The 19,869-nt window shown below is 63.1% G+C and overlaps 1 protein-coding gene across 1 annotated transcript; it reads right to left on the reverse strand.

Annotated features, from left to right (window-relative positions):
- Positions 1-428: 428 nt before the first annotated feature.
- LOC138098481 (CUGBP Elav-like family member 3) lies at positions 429-17,574 on the reverse strand. Its single transcript, XM_068995050.1, is given in 11 exon segments — positions 429-556; positions 3,960-4,103; positions 7,266-7,293; positions 7,295-7,365; positions 8,793-8,858; positions 8,937-9,086; positions 11,894-12,032; positions 13,655-13,798; positions 16,314-16,393; positions 16,534-16,662; positions 17,499-17,574. Coding segments are annotated over 11 exon segments (1,155 nt in total).
- Between the last annotated feature and the right edge of the window lie 2,295 nt (positions 17,575-19,869).

Below are 19,869 nucleotides of genomic sequence, written 5' to 3' on the forward strand. Positions count from 1 at the left end.
CAGGGTGTCCCAGGGTGTCCCAGGATGTCCCCAGGGTGTCCCCAGGATGTCCCCAGGGTGTCCCAGGGTGTCCCAGGGTGTCCCAGGATGTCCCCAGGGTGTCCCCAGGGTGTCCCCAGGATGCCCCAGGATGTCCCCAGGGTGCCCCAGGGTCTCCCAAGGGATCCAAGGATGTCCCCAGGGTGTCCCCAGGGTGTCCCAGGGTGCCCCAGGATGTCCCCAGGGTGTCCCCAGGGTGTCCCCAGGGTGTCCCAGGATGTCCCCAGGGTGTCCCCAGGATGTCCCCAGGGTGTCCCAGGGTGTCCCAGGATGTCCCCAGGGTGTCCCAGGGTGTCCCCAGGGTGTCCCAGGATGTCCCAGGATGTCCCAGGGTGTCCCCAGGGTGTCCCCAGGGTGTCCCCAGGGTGTCCCCGGGGCTCTCACCGGGCTCAGTAGGGCCGGTTGGCGTCTTTGGGCCTCTTGAGCTGCACCTTGAGCCGCTTCATCCCGATCTGGAAGCCGTTCATGGCCTGGATGGCGGCCTGGGCGCTCGCGGGGTTGTCAAAGCTCACGAAGCCTGAGGGGACAGCGGGGGGACAGGGGGACATCGGGGACAGGGGGACATTGGGGACATTGGGGACATGGGGGACATTAGGGACAGCAGGGGGGACATCAGGGACATCGGGGGGACAGAGGGACGTGGGGACATCGGGGACAGGGGGACAACCAGGGGGACAGGGGGACATTGGGGACATCGGGGACGGGGACATCGGGGACAGCGGGGAGACAGGGGGACAGGGGGACATTGGGGACATTGGGGGACAGCGGGGACATGGGGATATGGGAATGGGGGGACATCGGGGACATTGGGGGACGTGGGGACATTGGGGACATTGGGGGGATGTGGGGACATCGGAGACGGGGACATTGGGGACATCGGGGGACGTGGGGACATTGGGGGACAGGGGGATGTGGGGACATCGGGGACATCGGGGACATCAGCTAACGGTGTCCCTGGCCGTGACGCCCCCAAGTCCTGGCCATGGCACTCCCAGCCCTGTCCTTGCTGTCCCCTCCATGTCCCCATATCCCATATCCCACATCCCATATCCCCACATCCCATATCCCCATATCCCCATACCCCACATCCCATATCCCTATACCCCCATATCCCATATCCCCATACCCCACATCCCATATCCCTATACCCCCATATCCCATATCCCCATACCTCACATCTCATATCCTCATATCCCAATATCCCATATCCCAATATCCCCATAGCCCATATCCCCGTATCCCATATCCCAATATCCCACATACCAATACCCCATATCCCACTGTCCCCATATCCCCGTGTCCCAATATCCCATATCCCAATATCCCATATCCCATATCCCGCTGTTCCCATATCCCATACCCCACACCCCATATCCCAATATCCCATACCCGATACCCCATATCCCATACCCCATATCCCGCTGTCCCCTATCCCGCTGTCTCCATACCCCATATCCCATACCCCATACCCCATATCCCAATATCCCATATCCCGCTGTCCCCACACCCCATATCCCATATTCCATACCTCATACCCCATTATCCCATATCCCCTGTCCCATATCCCATATCCCACTGTCCCCATATCTCACTGTCCCTGTGTCCCTGTGTCCCAATACCTCACATCCCTCTGTCCCCATATCCCATATCCCTCTGTCCCCAATATCCCATACCCATATCCCACATCCCATGTCCCATATCCCATACCCCATATCCCGCTGTTCCCAATATCCCATATCCCGCTGTCCCCATATCCCATATCCCATACCCCATACCCCACATCCCGCTGACCCCACACCCCATACCCCATATCCCACTGTCCCCATACCCCATATCCCACTATTCCCATACCCCGTACCCCACATCCCGCTGACCCCATACCCCATACCCCACACCCCAAACCCCAAACCCCACACCGCGCTGCCCCCACACCCCACACCCCAAACCCCATACCCCATATCTTGCTGACCCCATACCCCCTATCCTGCTGTTCCCAAACCCCATATCCCGCTGACCCCACACCCCACACCCCACACCCCACACCGCGCTGCCCCCACAGCCCACACCCCACACCCCCCTGACCCCAAACCCCACACCCCACACTCCACACCCCAAACCCCACACTGCGCTGCCCCCACACCCCACACCCCACACCACGCTGCCCCCCCACCCCATACCCCCCACCCCACACCCCGCTGACCCCACAGCCCAAACCCCACACCCCACATCCCAAACCCCACCCCCCACACCCCACACCCCATACCGCGCTGACCCCATACCCCATATCCTGCTGTTCCCAAGCCCCACATCCCACACCCCATACCCCATATCCCGCTGCCCCCACACCCCAAACCCCACACCCCACTGACCCCACACCCCACACCCCGCTGACCCCACACCCCACACCCCACCCCCCACCCCCCACACCTCGCTGACCCCATACCCCATATCCTGCTGTTCCCAAGCCCCACACCCCATACCCCATATCCCGCTGCCCCCACACCCCAAACCCCACACCCCAAACCCCACACCCCGCTGCCCCCACTGACCCCACACCCCGCTGCCCCCACACCCCAAACCCCACTGCCCCCACTGACCCCAAATCCCACTGACCCCACACCCCACACCCCACACCCCACACCCCAAGCCCCATACCCCACACCCCAAACCCCACACCGCGCTGCCCCCACACCCCACTGACCCCACAGCCCACACCCCAAGCCCCACACCCCACACCCCACACCGCGCTGCCCCCACACCCCAAACCCCACACCCCACACCCCGCTGACCCCACACCCCAAACCCCACACCCCACTGCCCCCACACCCCAAACCCCACTGCCCCCACACCCCACACCCCACACCCCATATCTCGCTGACCCCATACCTCGCTGACCCCATACCCCATATCCTGCTGTTCCCAAGCCCCACACCCCGCTGCCCCCACACCCCACTGACCCCACACCCCAAACCCCACACCCCACTGACCCCACACCCCAAACCCCACACCGCGCTGCCCCCACCCCCCACACCCCAAACCCCACTGCCCCCACTGACCCCAAACCCCACACCCCACTGCCTCCACACCCCACTGACCCCAAACCCCACATCGCGCTGCTCCCCCACCCCAAACCCCACACCCCAAGCCCCACACCCCACACCCCACACCGCGCTGCCCCCACACCCCACACCCCACACCCCACTGACCCCAAACCCCACATCGTGCTGCCCCCACACCCCAAACCCCGCTGCCCCCACACCCCACTGACCCCACACCCCAAACCCCGCTGCCCCCACTGACCCCACACCCCACTGACCCCACACCCCAAACCCCACTGACCCCACTGACCCCGCACCCCACACCGTGCTGCCCCCACCCCCCCACCCCAAACCCCACTGACCCCACACCCCACACCCCACACCCCATATCTCGCTGACCCCATACCTCGCTGACCCCATACCCCATATCCTGCTGTTCCCACACCCCACACCGCGCTGCCCCCACACCCCACACTCCACACCGCGCTGCCCCCACACCCCAAACCCCACACCCCACTGACCCCACTGACCCCACACCCCACACCGCGCTGCCCCCACACCCCAAACCCCACTGACCCCACACCCCAAACCCCACACCCCACTGCCTCCACACCCCAAACCCCACTGACCCCACACCCCACACCCCAAACCCCAAACCCCACTGCCCCCACACCCCAAACCCCACACCCCACTGCCCCCACACCCCCCACCCCACACCCCACTGACCCCACACCCCACACCCCAAACCCCACTGCCCCCACACCCCAAACCCCACTGCCCCCACACCCCACACCCCACACCCCACTGCCCCCACACCCCAAACCCCACACCCCACTGACCCCACACCCCAAACCCCACTGCCCCCACACCCCACGGCCCTACCGAAGCACTTGCTCTGGTTGGTGGCCCTGTCCACGAAGACCTTGGCCGAGATGACGTTGCCGAAGGGGAGGAACATCTGCAGAATCTCGGTGTCGGCGAACTCCTGGGGCAGGTGGTAGATGAAGATGTTACAGCCCTCGGGGCCTGCGGAGGGAGCGGGGTCACACCTGGGACTGCGTCCCCAAAACCGCAGCCGGGACCCCAAAACGGCAGCCGGGACCCCCGCAAATGGCACGCGGGACCCCAAAAATGGCACGCGGGAGCCTAAAATGGCACCCGGGACCCCAAAAATGGCACGCGGGACTCAAAAACTGTACCCGGGACACTAAAATTGTACCTGGGACCCCAAAACCGCAGCCGGGACCCCAAAACCGCAGCCGGGACCCCAAAACCGCAGCCGGGACCCCCGAAAATGGCACGCGGGACCCCGAAAATGGCACCTGGGACCCCGAAAATGGCACCCGGGAGCTGAAAATTGCACTCGGGACACTAAAACAGCACCCGGGACTCAAAAACTGCACTCGGGACCCCAAAACGGCACCCGGGACCCCAAAAATTGCACGCGGGACACTAAAACGGCACCCGGGACCCTAAAATTGTACCTGGGACCCCAAAACCGCAGCCGGGACCCCAAAACGGCAGCCGGGACCCCCGAAAATGGCAGCCAGGACCCCAAAAATGGCACGCGGGAGCCTAAAACAGCACCCGGGACACTAAAACTTTACCCAGGACCCTAAAATTGTACCCGGGACCCCAAAACCGCACCTGGGACCCCAAAATGGCAGCCGGGACCCCCGAAAATGGCACGCGGGACCCCGAAAATGGCACGCGGGAGCCGAAAATTGCACTAAAACAGCACCCGGGACTCTAAAACTGCACCCGGGACCCCAAAATGGCACGCGGGACCCCAAAAACGGCACACGGGACTCAAAAACTGCACCCGGGACCCCAGAATGGCATGCGGGACCCCAAAAACGGCACCCGGGACCCCAAAGCTGCACCCGGGACCCCAAAATTGCACGCGGGAGCCTAAAAATGGCACGCAGGACCCCAAAGCTGCACACGGGACCCCAAAACAGCACCCGGGACCCCAAAACAGCACCCGGGACCCCAAAATGGCACCCGGGACCCCAGAACGGCACCCGGGACCCCAAAATGGCACGCGGAACCCCAAAACGGCACCCGGGACCCCAAAATGGCACCCGGGACCCCAAAAACGGCACCCGGAACCCCAAAAATTGCACGCGGGACACTAAAACGGCACCCGGGACCCTAAAATTGTACCTGGGACCCCAAAACCGCAGCCGGGACCCCAAAACGGCAGCCGGGACCCCCGAAAATGGCAGCCAGGACCCCAAAAACGGCACGCGGGACCCCGAAAATGGCACGCGGGAGCCGAAAATTGCACTAAAACAGCACCTGGGACTCTAAAACAGCACCCGGGACCCCAAAATGGCAGCCGGGACCCCAAAATGGCACGCGGGACCCTAAAATGGCACGCGGGATCCCAAAAATTGCACGCAGGAGCCTAAAATGGCACGCGGGACACTAAAACAGCACGCGGGACCCCAAAGCTGCACGCGGGACCCCAAAACAGCACCCGGGACCCCAAAAATGACACGCGGGACCCCAAAAATGACACGCGGGACCCCAAAACGGCACCCGGGACCCTAAAATGACACGCGGGAGCCGAAAATTGCACGCGGGACACTAAAACTGTACCCGGGACCCTAAAATTGTACCTGGGACCCCAAAACCGCACCCGGGACCCCAAAACGGCACCCGGGAGCCCAAAAATGGCACGCGGGACCCTAAAATGGCACGCGGGAGCCTAAAACAGCACCCGGGACCCCAAAATTGCATGCGGGACCCCAAAATTGCACGCGGGACACTAAAACCGCACCCGGGACCCCAAAATGGCACCCGGGACCCCAGAACGGCACCCGGGACCCCAAAATGGCACGCGGAACCCCAAAAATGGCACCCGGGACCCCAAAAATGGCACCCGGGACCCTAAAATTGCACCCGGGAGCCGAAAATTGCACTCGGGACACTAAAACAGCACCCGGGACCCCAAAGCTGCACCCGGGACCCCAAAATGGCACGCGGGACCCCAAAACGCCACCCGGGACCCCAAAACCGCACCCGGGACCCCAAAACGGCAGCCGGGACCCCCGAAAATGGCACGCGGGAGCCTAAAATTGCACCCGGGAGCCTAAAACAGCACCCGGGACCCCAAAGCTGCACCCGGGACCCCAAAGTGGCACCCGGGACCCCAAAACCGCACCCGGGACCCCAAAACGGCAGCCGGGACCCCAAAACTGGAGCTGTGAACCCAAAACGGGACCCAGGACCCCGGGACCCGGGGGGGAAACCGGGGAGTCCTGGGGTATTTTGGGGTCCCTGGGGGGGTCCCGGGGGGGTCCCGGGGGGGTCCCGGGGGGCTCTCGGGGGGGTCCCGGGGGAATTCGGGGGGTCCTGGGGGGGTCTCGGGGGGATCCCGGGGGAATTCGGGGGGTCCCGGGGGTGTCCCGGGGGTCTCGGGGGAATCCGGGGGGGTCCCGGGGGGGTCTCGGGGGTCTCGGGGGAATCCGGGGGGGTCTCGGAGGGAATTTGGGGGGTCCCGGGGGTCTCGGGGGAATTCGGGGGGTCCCAGGGGGGTCCCGGGGGAATTCGGGGGGTCCCGGGGGGGTCCCGGGGGGTCCCGGGGGAATTGGGGGGGTCCCGGGGGGGTCTCGGGGGAATTGGGGGGGTCCCGGGGGGGTCCCGGGGGGATCCCGGGGGAATTCGGGGGGTCCCGGGGGGTCCCGGGGGAATTGGGGGGGTCCCGGGGGGGTCTCAGGGGGGGTCTCGGGGGGAATTCGGGGGTCCCGGGGGTCTCAGGGGGAATTGGGGGGGTCTCGGGGGGGTCTCAGGGGGAATTGGGGGGTCCCAAGGGGGTCTCGGGGGGAATTCGGGGGTCCCGGGGGTCCCGGGGGAATTGGGGGGTCCCGGGGGGGTCTCGGTGGGAATTGGGGGGGTCCCGGGGGTCTCGGGGGGAATTGGGGGGGTCCCGGGGGGGTCTCGGGGGAATTGGGGGGTCCCGGGGGGGTCTCGGTGGGAATTGGGGGGGTCCCGGGGGTCTCGGGGGGAATTGGGGGGGTCTCGGGGGGGTCTCGGGGGGGTCTCGGGGGAATTGGGGGGTCCCGGGGGGGTCTCGGTGGGAATTGGGGGGGTCCCGGGGGGGTCTCAGGGGGGGTCTCGGGGGAATTGGGGGGTCCCGGGGGGGTCTCGGTGGGAATTGGGGGGGTCCCGGGGGGGTCTCACCTTCGCGCTGCTGCTGCTGCGGGGGGGGGCGGGGGGGCGAGCAGGGGTCCCGGGGGGGCGAAGGCCGGGCTGACCAAACCGTAGGCGGCCGGGTACGCGGCTGGGGGGGCACGGGGGTCACCGGTGCCAGCCCACGGACACCCCGGGACACCCCCGTGCCACCAGTGCCACCCAACACCACCCCAGTGCCACCAGTGCCACCCCACGGACACCCCGGGACACCCCCGTGCCACCAGTGCCACCCAAGACCATCCCAGTGCCACCCCACGGACACCCCAGTGCCACCCAACACCATCCCAGTGCCACCAGTGCCACCCAACACCATCCCAGTGCCACCCCACGGACACCCCGGGACACCCCAGTGCCACCAGTGCCACCCAACACCATCCCAGTGCCACCACTGCCACCCCAGGGACACCCAACACCACCCCAGTGCCACCAGTGCCACCCAACACCATCCCAGTGCCACCAGTGCCACCCCACGGACACCCCGGGACACCCCCGTGCCACCAGTGCCACCCAACACCATCCCAGTGCCACCCCAGGGACACCCCGGGACACCCCAGTGCCACCCAACACCCTCCCAGTGCCCCCCAGTGCCCTCCAGTGCTCCCCGAGTACCACACAACCCCCTCCCACCCCCTCCCAGTGCCCTCCCAGTGCCCCCCAGTACCACACAACCCCCTCCCACCCCCTCCCACTCCCTCCCAGTGCCCTCCCAGTGTTCCCCAGTGCCATAGAACACCCCTCAAGTGCTCTCCCAGTGCCCCCCAGTGCCACAGAACACCCCTCAAGTGCTCTCCCAGTGCCCCCCAGTGCCACACAACCCCCTCCCAGTACCCCCCAGTACCATAGAACACCCCTCAAGTGCCCTCCCAGTGCCCCCCAGTACCACACAACCCCCTCCCAGTGCCCTCCCAGTACCATAGAACACCCCTCAAGTGCTCTCCCAGTGCCCCCCCAGTGCCCTCCCAGTGCCCCCCAGTACCACACAACCCCCTCCCATCCCCTCCCAGTACCCCCCAGTACCATAGAACACCCCTCAAGTGCCCTCCCAGTGCCCTCCCAGTACCATAGAACACCCCTCTAGTGCCCTCCCAGTACCCTCCAGTGACACACAACCCCCTCCCAGTGCCCTCCCAGTGCCCCCCAGTACCATAGAACACCCCTCTAGTGCCCTCCCAGTACCCTCCAGTGACACACAACCCCCTCCCAGTGCCCTCCCAGTGCCCCCCAGTACCATAGAACACCCCTCAAGTGCTCTCCCAGTACCCCCCAGTACCACACAACCCCCTCCCAGTGCCCTCCCAGTGCCCTCCCAGTACCATAGAACACCCCTCGAGCGCCCTCCCAGTGCCCCCCAGTACCACACAACCCCCTCCCAGTACCCCCCAGTACCATAGAACACCCCTCGAGCGCCCTCCCAGTGCCCCCCAGTACCACACAACCCCCTCCCACCCCCACCCAATGCCCTCCCAAGTACCCCCCAGTACCACACAACCCCCTCCCAGTGCTCCCAGTACGCACCAGTGTAGTGCTGCATGCCGGCGTACGCCTGCTGCAGGGGGTCCCCGGGGGCCGCGGGGCTCTGGGCTGGGGGCACAGAGGGGGGGGGAGTTACGGGGGGGGGCCCTGTGGGGCTGGGGGGGCTGGGGAGGGGTCGGGGGGCACCTGGGAAGGGGGGGACCCCCCCGGCGTAGACGGCGTCGGGGGCCGGGGGTCCGGCGGGCTGGGCGGGCACGGGGCTGTAGCCGTTGACGCTCAGCGGGGCCGCGATGGCCGGGACGGGGGTGGCCGCCATGGCCGGGGGGGTGCTGGTTCCTGGGGACACCGCAGGGCCACCACCGGGAGAACCGGGCAACCCCCAGGGATCCGCGGGCGCTTGTGGGGGGGTGGTTGTGGTGCCCTCGTGCCGTCCGTGGTGTCCCCACGTGTCCCATCCGTGGTGTCCCCACGTGTCCCATCCGTGGTGTCCCCATCCCATCCGTGGTGTCCCGTCCCATCCATGGTGTCCCCATCCCATCCATGGTGTCCCATCCGTGGTGTCCCCGTCCCATCCGTGGTGTCCCCGTGTCCCATCCGTGGTGTCCTCATCCCATCCATGGTGTCCCCCCATATCCCATATCCCATCCATGGTGTCCCATCCCATCCGTGGTGTCCCCCCATATCCCATGTCCCATCCATGATGTCCTCATCCCACCCATGGTGTCCCGTCCCATCCATGGTGTCCCCACGTGTCCTATTCTTGGTGTCCCCCCATATCCCATGTCCCATCCATGGTGTCCCATCCCATCCCATCCATGGTGTCCCCATCCCATCCATGGTGTCCCGTCCCATCCTTGGTGTCCCCACGTGTCCCATGTCCCATCCATGGTGTCCCCATCCATGGTGTCCCCCCATATCCCATATCCCATATCCCACCCATGGTGTCCCCATCCATGGTGTCCCATCCCATCCTTGGTGTCCCCCTCCCATCCATGGTGTCCCCCCATATCCCATATCCCATCCTTGGTGTCCCATTCCATCCGTGGTGTCCCCCCATATCCCATCCATGGTGTCCCCCCATATCCCATATCCCATCCTTGGTGTCCTCATCCCATCCTTGGTGTCCCCCCATATCCCATATCCCATCCATGGTGTCCCCCTCCCATCCATGGTGTCCCCCATATCCCATATCCCATTCATGGTGTCCTCATCCCATCCGTGGTGTCCCCACGTGTCCCATCCGTGGTGTCCCCATCCCATCCGTGGTGTCCCCATCCCATCCGTGGTGTCCCCGTGTCCCATCCGTGGTGTCCCCGTGTCCCATCCATGGTGTCCTCATCCCATCCGTGGTGTCCCCATCTCATCCATGGTGTCCCCGTCCCATCCATGGTGTCCCCGTCCCATCCATGGTGTCCTCATCCCACCCATGGTGTCCCCGTGTCCCATCCGTGGTGTCCCCATCCCATCCGTGGTGTCCCCATCCCATCCATGGTGTCCCGTCCCATCCTTGGTGTCCCCATCCCATCCGTGGTGTCCCCCCATATCCCATATCCCATCCTTGGTGTCCCATTCCATCCGTGGTGTCCCCCCATATCCCATCCATGGTGTCCCCCCATATCCCATATCCCATCCTTGGTGTCCTCATCCCATCCTTGGTGTCCCCCCATATCCCATATCCCATCCATGGTGTCCCCCTCCCATCCATGGTGTCCCCCATATCCCATATCCCATTCATGGTGTCCTCATCCCATCCGTGGTGTCCCCACGTGTCCCATCCGTGGTGTCCCCATCCCATCCGTGGTGTCCCCATCCCATCCGTGGTGTCCCCGTGTCCCATCCGTGGTGTCCCCGTGTCCCATCCATGGTGTCCTCATCCCATCCGTGGTGTCCCCATCTCATCCATGGTGTCCCCGTCCCATCCATGGTGTCCCCGTCCCATCCATGGTGTCCTCATCCCACCCATGGTGTCCCCGTGTCCCATCCGTGGTGTCCCCATCCCATCCGTGGTGTCCCCATCCCATCCATGGTGTCCCGTCCCATCCTTGGTGTCCCCATCCCATCCGTGGTGTCCCCCCATATCCCATATCCCATATCCCATATCCCATATCCCATATCCCATATCCCATATCCCATCCATGGTGTCCCCATCCATGGTGTCCCCATCCCATCCATGGTATCCCCCCATATCCCATATCCCATCCATGGTGTCCCATCCCATTCGTGGTGTCCCCACGTGTCCCGTGTCCCATCCATGGTGTCCCATCCCATCCATGGTGTCCCCATCCATGGTGTCCCCCCATATCCCATGTCCCAACCATGGTGTCCCCATCCCATCCTTGGTGTCCCCCCATATCCCATATCCCATCCATGGTGTCCCATCCCATCCATGGTGTCCCCCCATATCCCATGTCCCATCCATGGTGTCCCCCATATCCCATATCCCATCCTTGGTGTCCCCCATATCCCATATCCCATCCTTGGTGTCCCATCCCATCCATGGTGTCCCCCCATATCCCATATCCCATCCACGGTGTCCCCATCCCATCCATGGCGTCCGCATCCATGGTGCCTCCTCCATGGTGTCCCCATCCATGGTGTCCCATCCCATCCATGGTGTCCCCCCATATCCCATATCCCATCCATGGTGTCCCATTCCATCCGTGGTGTCCCCCCATATCCCATCCATGGTGTCCCCCCATATCCCATATCCCATCCTTGGTGTCCCCATCCCATCCTTGGTGTCCCCATCCATGGTGTCCCCCATATCCCATATCCCATCCATGGTGTCCCCATCCCATCCTTGGTGTCCCCCCATATCCCATATCCCATCCTTGGTGTCCCCATCTCATCCATGGTGTCCCCATCCATGGTGTCCCCCATATCCCATATCCCATCCGTGGTGTCCCCATCCCATCCTTGGTGTCCCCCCATATCCCAACCATGGTGTCCCATCCCATCCGTGGTGTCCCCATCCATGATGTCTCATCCATGGTGTCCCCATCCCATGTCCCCTCCCTGGTGTCCCCCACCCCCGGTGTCCCCATCCCCACTGCCCCCCATCCTTGGTGTCCCTCCCCATTGTCCGCATCCCCCTTGTCCCCCACCCCCAGGTCCCCTCCCCGCTGCCCCCTTGTCCCCGTTACCTGAGGAGGGTGGCAGGGGGGTGGCGATGAGCCCGTTGGGGTTGACCGTGCCCATGTGCTGCATCTGGACGGCCATGGTGGCCATGGGGCTGAGGTAGGCCGAGTGCGCGGCCACCAGGGCCGCCTGCTGCTGCATCAGCTGTGGGGACACGCCTGGCACCGCGCGGCCACCACGGCCACCGCCACCACCACGGGGAGCCCGCCCCAGTGCCACCAACACCCCGGGGTACGGGACCGTCATCTCCCCATGGGTGTCACCCCAGTGTCCCATCAGGGTCCATCATCTCCCCATGGGTGCCACCCCCGTGTCCCATCAGGGTCCATCATCTCCCCATGGGTGTCACCCCAGGGTCCATCATCTCATGGGTGCCACCCCAGTGTCCCATCAGAGTCCATCAGATGCCACCCCAGTGTCCAATCAGGGTCCATCATCTCATGGGTGCCCACCCCAGTGTCCCATCAGGGTCCATCATCTCCCCCTGGGTGCCACCCCAGTGTCCCATCAGGGTCCATCATCTCCCCATGGGTGCCACCCCAGTGTCCCATCAGGGTCCATCATCTCCCCATGGGTGCCACCCCCGTGTCCCATCAGAGTCCATCAGATGCCACCCCCGTGTCCCATCAGGGTCCATCATCCCATGGGTGCCACCCCAGGGTCCCATCAGGGTCCATCAGATGCCACCCCCGTGTCCCATCAGGGTCCATCATCTCCCCGTGGGTGTCACCCCAGTGTCCAATCAGGGTCCATCGTCTCCCCATGGGTGCCACCCCAGTGTCCCATCAGGGTCCATCATCCCATGGGTGCCACCCCAGGGTCCCATCAGGGTCCATCATCTCCCCGTGGGTGCCACTCCCGTGTCCCATCAGGGTCCATCTCCCCATGGGTGCCACCCCAGGGTCCATCATCTCATGGGTGCCCACCCCAGTGTCCCATCAGGGTCCATCATCTCCCCATGGGTGCCACCCCAGTGTCCCATCAGGGTCCATCAGATGCCACCCCCGTGTCCCATCAGGGTCCATCATCTCCCCATGGGTGCCACCCCCGGGTCCCATCAGGGTCCATCATCTCCCCATGGGTGCCACCCCAGGGTCCATCATCCCATGGGTGCCACCCCAGTGTCCAATCAGGGTCCATCATCTCCCCATGGGTGCCACCCCCGGGTCCCATCAGGGTCCATCATCTCCCCATGGGTGCCACCCCAGGGTCCCATCAGGGTCCATCATCTCCCCATGGGTGTCACCCCAGGGTCCATCAGATGCCACCCCAGTGTCCCATCAGGGTCCATCATCTCCCCATGGGTGTCACCCCAGGGTCCATCAGATGCCACCCCAGTGTCCCATCAGGGTCCATCATCTCCCCATGGGTGCCACCCCAGTGTCCCATCAGAGTCCATCAGATGCCACCCCCGTGTCCCATCAGGGTCCATCATCCCATGGGTGCCACCCCAGGGTCCCATCAGAGTCCATCAGATGCCACCCCAGTGTCCCATCAGGGTCCATCATCTCATGGATGCCACCCCAGTGTCCATCTCCTCCCGGTGCCCACCAACCAACTCCATCCCATCCCCCATTGCGGCGTCCATCCCATCCCCATCCCATCCCATCCCATCCCATCCCATCCCATCCCATCCCATCCCATCCCATCCCCCAACCCCATCACCCCAACGTTCTCATGCTGGCTTTGGATGGGTCCCTCCCAGTGTCCCCAGTGTCCCTCCCAGTGTCCCTCCCAGTGCTCCCAGTGCTCCCAGTGCCCCGTACCGCCTGCGTGTAGGCGCTGTAGGCGCCGAACTGGAGGGCGATGGGGCTGAACATGCCCAGCTGACTGGCCACCTGCTGCATCCGCCGCAGCCCCCGCTCCTTCTCCGTGTCCGCAAACTTCACCACCAGGCTGGACGAGGCACCCTGGGGGGGGGACATGGTGGTCACTCGTGGTCAGTTGTGGTCACTCGTGGTCAGTCGTGGTCAGTTGTGGTCACTCGTGGTCAGTTGTGGTCAGTTGTGGTCACTCGTGGTCACTCATGGTCAGTCATGGTCAGTTGTGGTCACTCATGGTCAGTTGTGGTCAGTCATGGTCACTCATGGTCGCTCATGGTCAGTTGTGGTCACTCGTGGTCACTCATGGTCAGTTGTGGTCAGTCGTGGTCACTCATGGTCAGTCGTGGTCAGTCGTGGTCACTCGTGGTCAGTCGTGGTCGCTCATGGTCAGTTGTGGTCACTCGGGGTCACTCATGGTCAGTTGTGGTCAGTTGTGGTCACTCGTGGTCATTCGGGGTCACACGGGGTGGGAGTGGTCAAGGGGGTGATGGTTGGGTTGTAACGGGGTGAGGATGATGGTGGAGGTGACGAGGGAGGTGATGAAGAGGATGGTGATGGAGATGAGGATGAGGATGATGATGATGGGGACAGTGGTGGGGATGATGATGGTGAAGGTGATGAAGAGGATGATGGAGATGGAGATGGGGATGATGATGATGATGATGATGATGATGATGATGATGATGGGGACAGTGGTGGGGATGATGATGGGATGGTGGCGGAGAAGATGAAGGCAGTGATGAATGGGAGGATGGTGGGGACTGGTGGGGATGATGATGATGATGAAGAGGATGATGGAGATGAGGATGATGATGACGATGATGGGGACAGTGGTGAGGATGATGATGGGATGGTGGCGGAGAAGATGAAGGGGATGATGAAGGAGGTGATGAATGGGAGGACGGTGCGGACAGTGGTGGGGATGATGAAGGTGATGAAGAGGATGATGATGGAGATGAAGAGGATGATGATGGAGATGAGGATGATGAGAATGGGAACAGTGGTGGGGATGATGAAGGTGATGAAGAGGATGATGATGGAGATGAGGATGATGATGATGGGGACAGTGGTGGGGATGATGATGGGATGATGGCAGAGAAGATGAAGGAGGTGATGAATGGGAGGATGATGGGGACAGTGGTGGGGATGATGAAGGTGATGAAGATGATGATGATGGAGATGAAGAGGATGATGATGGAGATGAGGATGATGAGAATGGGAACAGTGGTGGGGATGATGAAGGTGATGAAGATGATGATGGAGATGAAGAGGATGATGATGGAGATGAGGATGATGATGATGGGAACAGTGGTGGGGATGATGAAGGTGATGAAGAGGATGATGATGGAAATGAAGAGGATGATGATGGAGATGAGGATGATGATGATGGGGACAGTGGTGGGGATGACGAGGGTGACGATGGGGACAACGAAGGGGGTGATGAAGAGGATGATGATGGGGACAATGGTGGTGATGGGGATGATGGTTGGGTTACAACGGGGTGAGGGTGACGGTGAGGGGGTGGTGGAGGTGACAAGGAAGGAGGGGATGAAGATGATGATGATGATGGAGATGATGATGATGATGAGGATAACACAACAACGAAGGGGATGATGAAGGCGACGATGAAGAAGACGATGGTGTGGATGACGGCGGGGCTGATGGCGGGGACAGCGTTGAGGATGATGATGATGGAGATGATGAGGGGGATGGCGGTGAGATGATAACAGGGAGGATGATGATGATGGGCATGAAGGACAGTGGTGGGCACAGTGGTTGGGACGATGAAGAGGATGAAGAGGATGAAGAGGATGAAGAGGATGATGATGAGGACAGTGGTGGGGATGATGATGATGGGCATGAAGGACAGTGGTGGGCACAGTGGTCGGGACGACGAAGAGGATGAAGAGGATGAAGAGGATGAAGAGGACGATGATGAGGGCAGTGGTGGGCACAGTGGTCGGGACGATGAAGAGGATGAAGAGGATGATGATGGAGATGATGGGGATGATGATGGGGACAGTGGTGGGGATGATGATGATGGGGATGAAGGACAGTGGTGGGCACAGTGGTCGGGATGATGAAGAGGATGAAGAGGATGAAGAGGATGATGATGAGGACAGTGGTGGGCACAGTGGTTGGGACGATGAAGGGGATGAAGAGGATGATGATGAGGACAGTGGTGGGCACAGTGGTTGGGACGATGAAGGGGATGAAGAGGATGATGATGAGGACAGTGGTGGGCACAGTGGTCGGGACGACGAAGAGGATGAAGAGGATGAAGAGGATGAAGAGGACGATGATGAGGACAGTGGTGGGCACAGTGGTCAGGACGACGAAGAGGATGAAGAGGATGAAGAGGATGATGATGATGACACTGAGGCTGATGACGACGGGGACAACGCTGAGGATGACGACGGGGATGACAAAGGGGACCACGACGACGACGACAGGGACGGTTATGGGAACGATGAAGGGGACGATGATGAGGATGATGAGGATGATGAGGATGATGAGGATGATGAGGATGACGACCCCGAGAACGGTGACGAGGATGCCGACGGTGACGCCGAAGGCGACAGCGCCGAGGACGGTCCCTCACCGGCAGCGTGCGGCTCCCGTGCAGGGCGGCGATGGCGGCCTGGGCCTCCGCGTGGCTCTGGAACTTGACGAAGGCGCAGCCTGGGGACGTCGGGCTCGGGTCAGCTCCAGGGAGCGCCCCACGGACCCCCTCCGAACCCCCGCCAACGCCCTTAACCCCATCCCTGCCCACCCCAGGGACCCCCCTGCGGGCATCTCGGGGCGTCCCCCCCGGCGCCCACCTTTGCTGGTGCCGTCGGGGCCGCGCAGCACCGTGCACTCGTTGATGGTGCCGAAGGGCTCGAACATCTTGCGCACGTCCTCGTCCGCCTGCTGCTTGCTCAGCATCCCCACAAAGAGCTTCCGGTCCTCTGCGGGGACAGCGCGGGTGGCACCGGGACACGGGCACGGGGACACGGGCACGGGGACAGCGCGGGTGGCACCGGGACACGGGCACGGGGACACGGGCACGGGGACAGCGCGGGTGGCACCGGGACACGGGCACGGGGACAGCGGCACGGGGACACGGGCACGGGGACACGGGCATGGGGACATGGGCACGGGGACAGTGCGGGTGGCACCGGGACACGGGCATGGGGACAGTGGCACGGGGACAGCGCAGGTGGTACTGGGACATGGGCACGGGGACATGGGCACAGGGACAGTGGCACGGGGACACCGGCACGGGGACAGTGTGGGTGGTACCGGGACACGGGCACGGGGACACCGGCACGGGGACAGTGCGGGTGGCACCGGGACACGGGCATGGGGACAGTGGCACGGGGACAGCGCAGATGGCACCGGGCCACCGGCTCTGGGACACTGGCTCAGGGCCAGCACCGGTGGCACCAGGACACCGGCACAGGGACAGTGGCACCGGGACACTGGCATGGGGACAGTGCAGGTGGCACCGGGACAGCGGCACTGGGACAGCGGCACGGGGATACCACGGGTGGCACCAGGACACCGGCACTGGGACACCGGCACTGGGACACCGGCATGGGAACACCATGGGTGGCACCAGGACACTGGCACCGGGACACTGGCATAGGGACGCCATGGGTGGCACCAGGACACCGGCACCGGGACACTGGCACCAGGACACCGGCATGGGAACACCATGGGTGGCACCAGGACACTGGCACCGGGACACCGGCACCGGGACACCGGCATAGGGACACCATGGGTGGCACCAGGACACCGGCACCGGGACACTGGCACCAGGACACCGGCATGGGAACACCATGGGTGGCACCGGGACACCGGCACTGGGACACCGGCATAGGGACGCCATGGGTGGCACCAGGACACTGGCACCGGGACACCGGCACTGGGACACCGGCATAGGGACGCCATGGGTGGCACCAGGACACTGGCACCGGAACACCAGCACGGGGACATCACGGGTGGCACTGGGACACCGGCACAGGGGCACCGCGGGTGGCACTGGGACACCGGCACAGGGACACCACTGGGAAGGAGGGGGTGGGGTGGGATGTGGGGGGATGGGGACATCGGGATGGGCTGGGAACACTGGGATGGGGACACTGGGATGGGATGGGAACACTGGGATGGAGATATGGGGTTATGGGGACACTGGGATGGGATGGGACACTGGGATGGGAACACTGGGATGGAGATAGGGGATGGGACACTGGGATGGGGACACTGGGATGGGACACTGGGATGGAGATACGGGGGTGGGGACACTGGGATGGGGATACTGGGAGGGGATGGGAACACTGGGATGGGCTGGGGATATGGGGGTGGAGACACTGGGATGGGGATACTGGGATGGGGACTCTGGGATGGGCTGGGGACACTGGGACGGGAACACTGGGATGGAGATATGGGGGTGGGGACACTGGGATGGGGATACTGGGATGGGATGGGACACTGGGCTGGGGACACTGGGATGGGATGGGACACTGGGATGGGAACACTGGGATGGAGATATGGGGGTGGGGACACTGGGATGGGGATACTGGGATGGGATGGGGACACTGGGCTGGGGACACTGGGATGGGAACACTGGGATGGGATGGGACACTGGGATGGGGACACTGGGATGGGACACTGGGATGGAGATACGGGGGTGGGGACACTGGGATGGAGATATGGGATGGGACACTGGGATGGGGACCCTGGGATGGAGATATGGGATGGGACACTGGGATGGGGACACTGGGATGGGCTGGGGATATGGGGGTGGGGACACTGGGATGGGGACACTGGGATGGGACACTGGGATGGAGATACGGGGGTGGGGACACTGGGATGGGGATACGGGGGTGGGGACACTGGGATGGGGATACTGGGAGGGGATGGGAACACTGGGATGGGCTGGGGATATGGGGGTGGGGACACTGGGATGGGGATACTGGGATGGGATGGGAACACTGGGATGGGCTGGGGATATGGGGGTGGGGACACTGGGATGGGGATACTGGGATGGGACACTGGGATGGAGATATGGGGGTGGGGACACTGGGATGGGGACACTGGGATGGGCTGGGGACACTGGGATGGGCTGGGGACACTGGGACTGGGAATGGGGTGACAGCTCCTGGGGAATGGGGACAGGGCTGGGGACCCCCACCCTGGGGCTGGGGTGGCCTTGGGGAGGGGGAGGGGGAGGGGAGGGGTCTCACTTCAGCTGGGTGGCTCTGGGGTGATTTGGGGACACGGCGCTGGGGGGCCAGGGCCGGGGAGGGGTTTTTGGGGGGATTTGGGGTTTTTTGGGGGGATTTGGGGTTTTTCGGGGGGGATTTGGGGGTTTTTCGGGGGGTGATTTGGGGTTTTTTGGGGAAGGATTTTGGGTTTTTTGGGGGGAGGATTTGGGGTTTTTTTGGGGAGGGGATTTGGGGTTTTTTGGGCGGTGATTTGGGGGTTTTTTGGGGGGGATTTGAGGTTTTTTTGGAGGGGGATTTGGGGGTTTTTTGGGGGGGATTTGGGGGTCTTTGGGGAGGGATTTTGGGGTTTTTTGGGGGGGGATTTGGGGTTTTTTTGGGGAGGGGATTGGGGGTTTTTTGGGGGGGGGATTTGGGGTTTTTTTGGGGGGTGATTTGGGGTTTTTTTGGGGGGGGGATTTGGGGTTTTTTGGGGGGCGATTTGGGGTTTTTTTGGGGGGCGATTTGGGGTTTTTTTGGGGGGGGGATTTGGGGTTTTTTGGGGGGTGATTTGGGGTTTTTTGGGGGGGGGATTTGGGGTTTTTTGGGGGGTGATTTGGGGTTTTTTTGGGGGGTGATTTGGGGTTTTTTGGGGGGTGATTTGGGGTTTTTTTGGGGGGTGATTTGGGGTTTTTTTGGGGAGGGGATTTGGGGTTTTTTTGGGGGGGGGATTTGGGGTTTTTTGGGGGGGGGGATTTGGGGTTTTTTGGGGGGTGATTTGGGGTTTTTTGGGGGGGATTTGGGGTTTTTTTGGGGGAGGGATTTGGGGTTTTTTGGGGGGTGATTTGGTTTTTTTTGGGGGAGGGGATTTGGGGTTTTTTGGGGGTTTTTTGGGGGGGTTTTTTTGGGGAGGGGATTTGGGGTTTTTTGGGGGGTGATTTGGGGTTTTTTTGGGGGGGATTTGAGTTT

This window comes from Aphelocoma coerulescens, chromosome 25 (assembly GCF_041296385.1).
Source record: "Aphelocoma coerulescens isolate FSJ_1873_10779 chromosome 25, UR_Acoe_1.0, whole genome shotgun sequence".
Classification (NCBI taxonomy): Eukaryota; Metazoa; Chordata; class Aves; order Passeriformes; family Corvidae; genus Aphelocoma; species Aphelocoma coerulescens.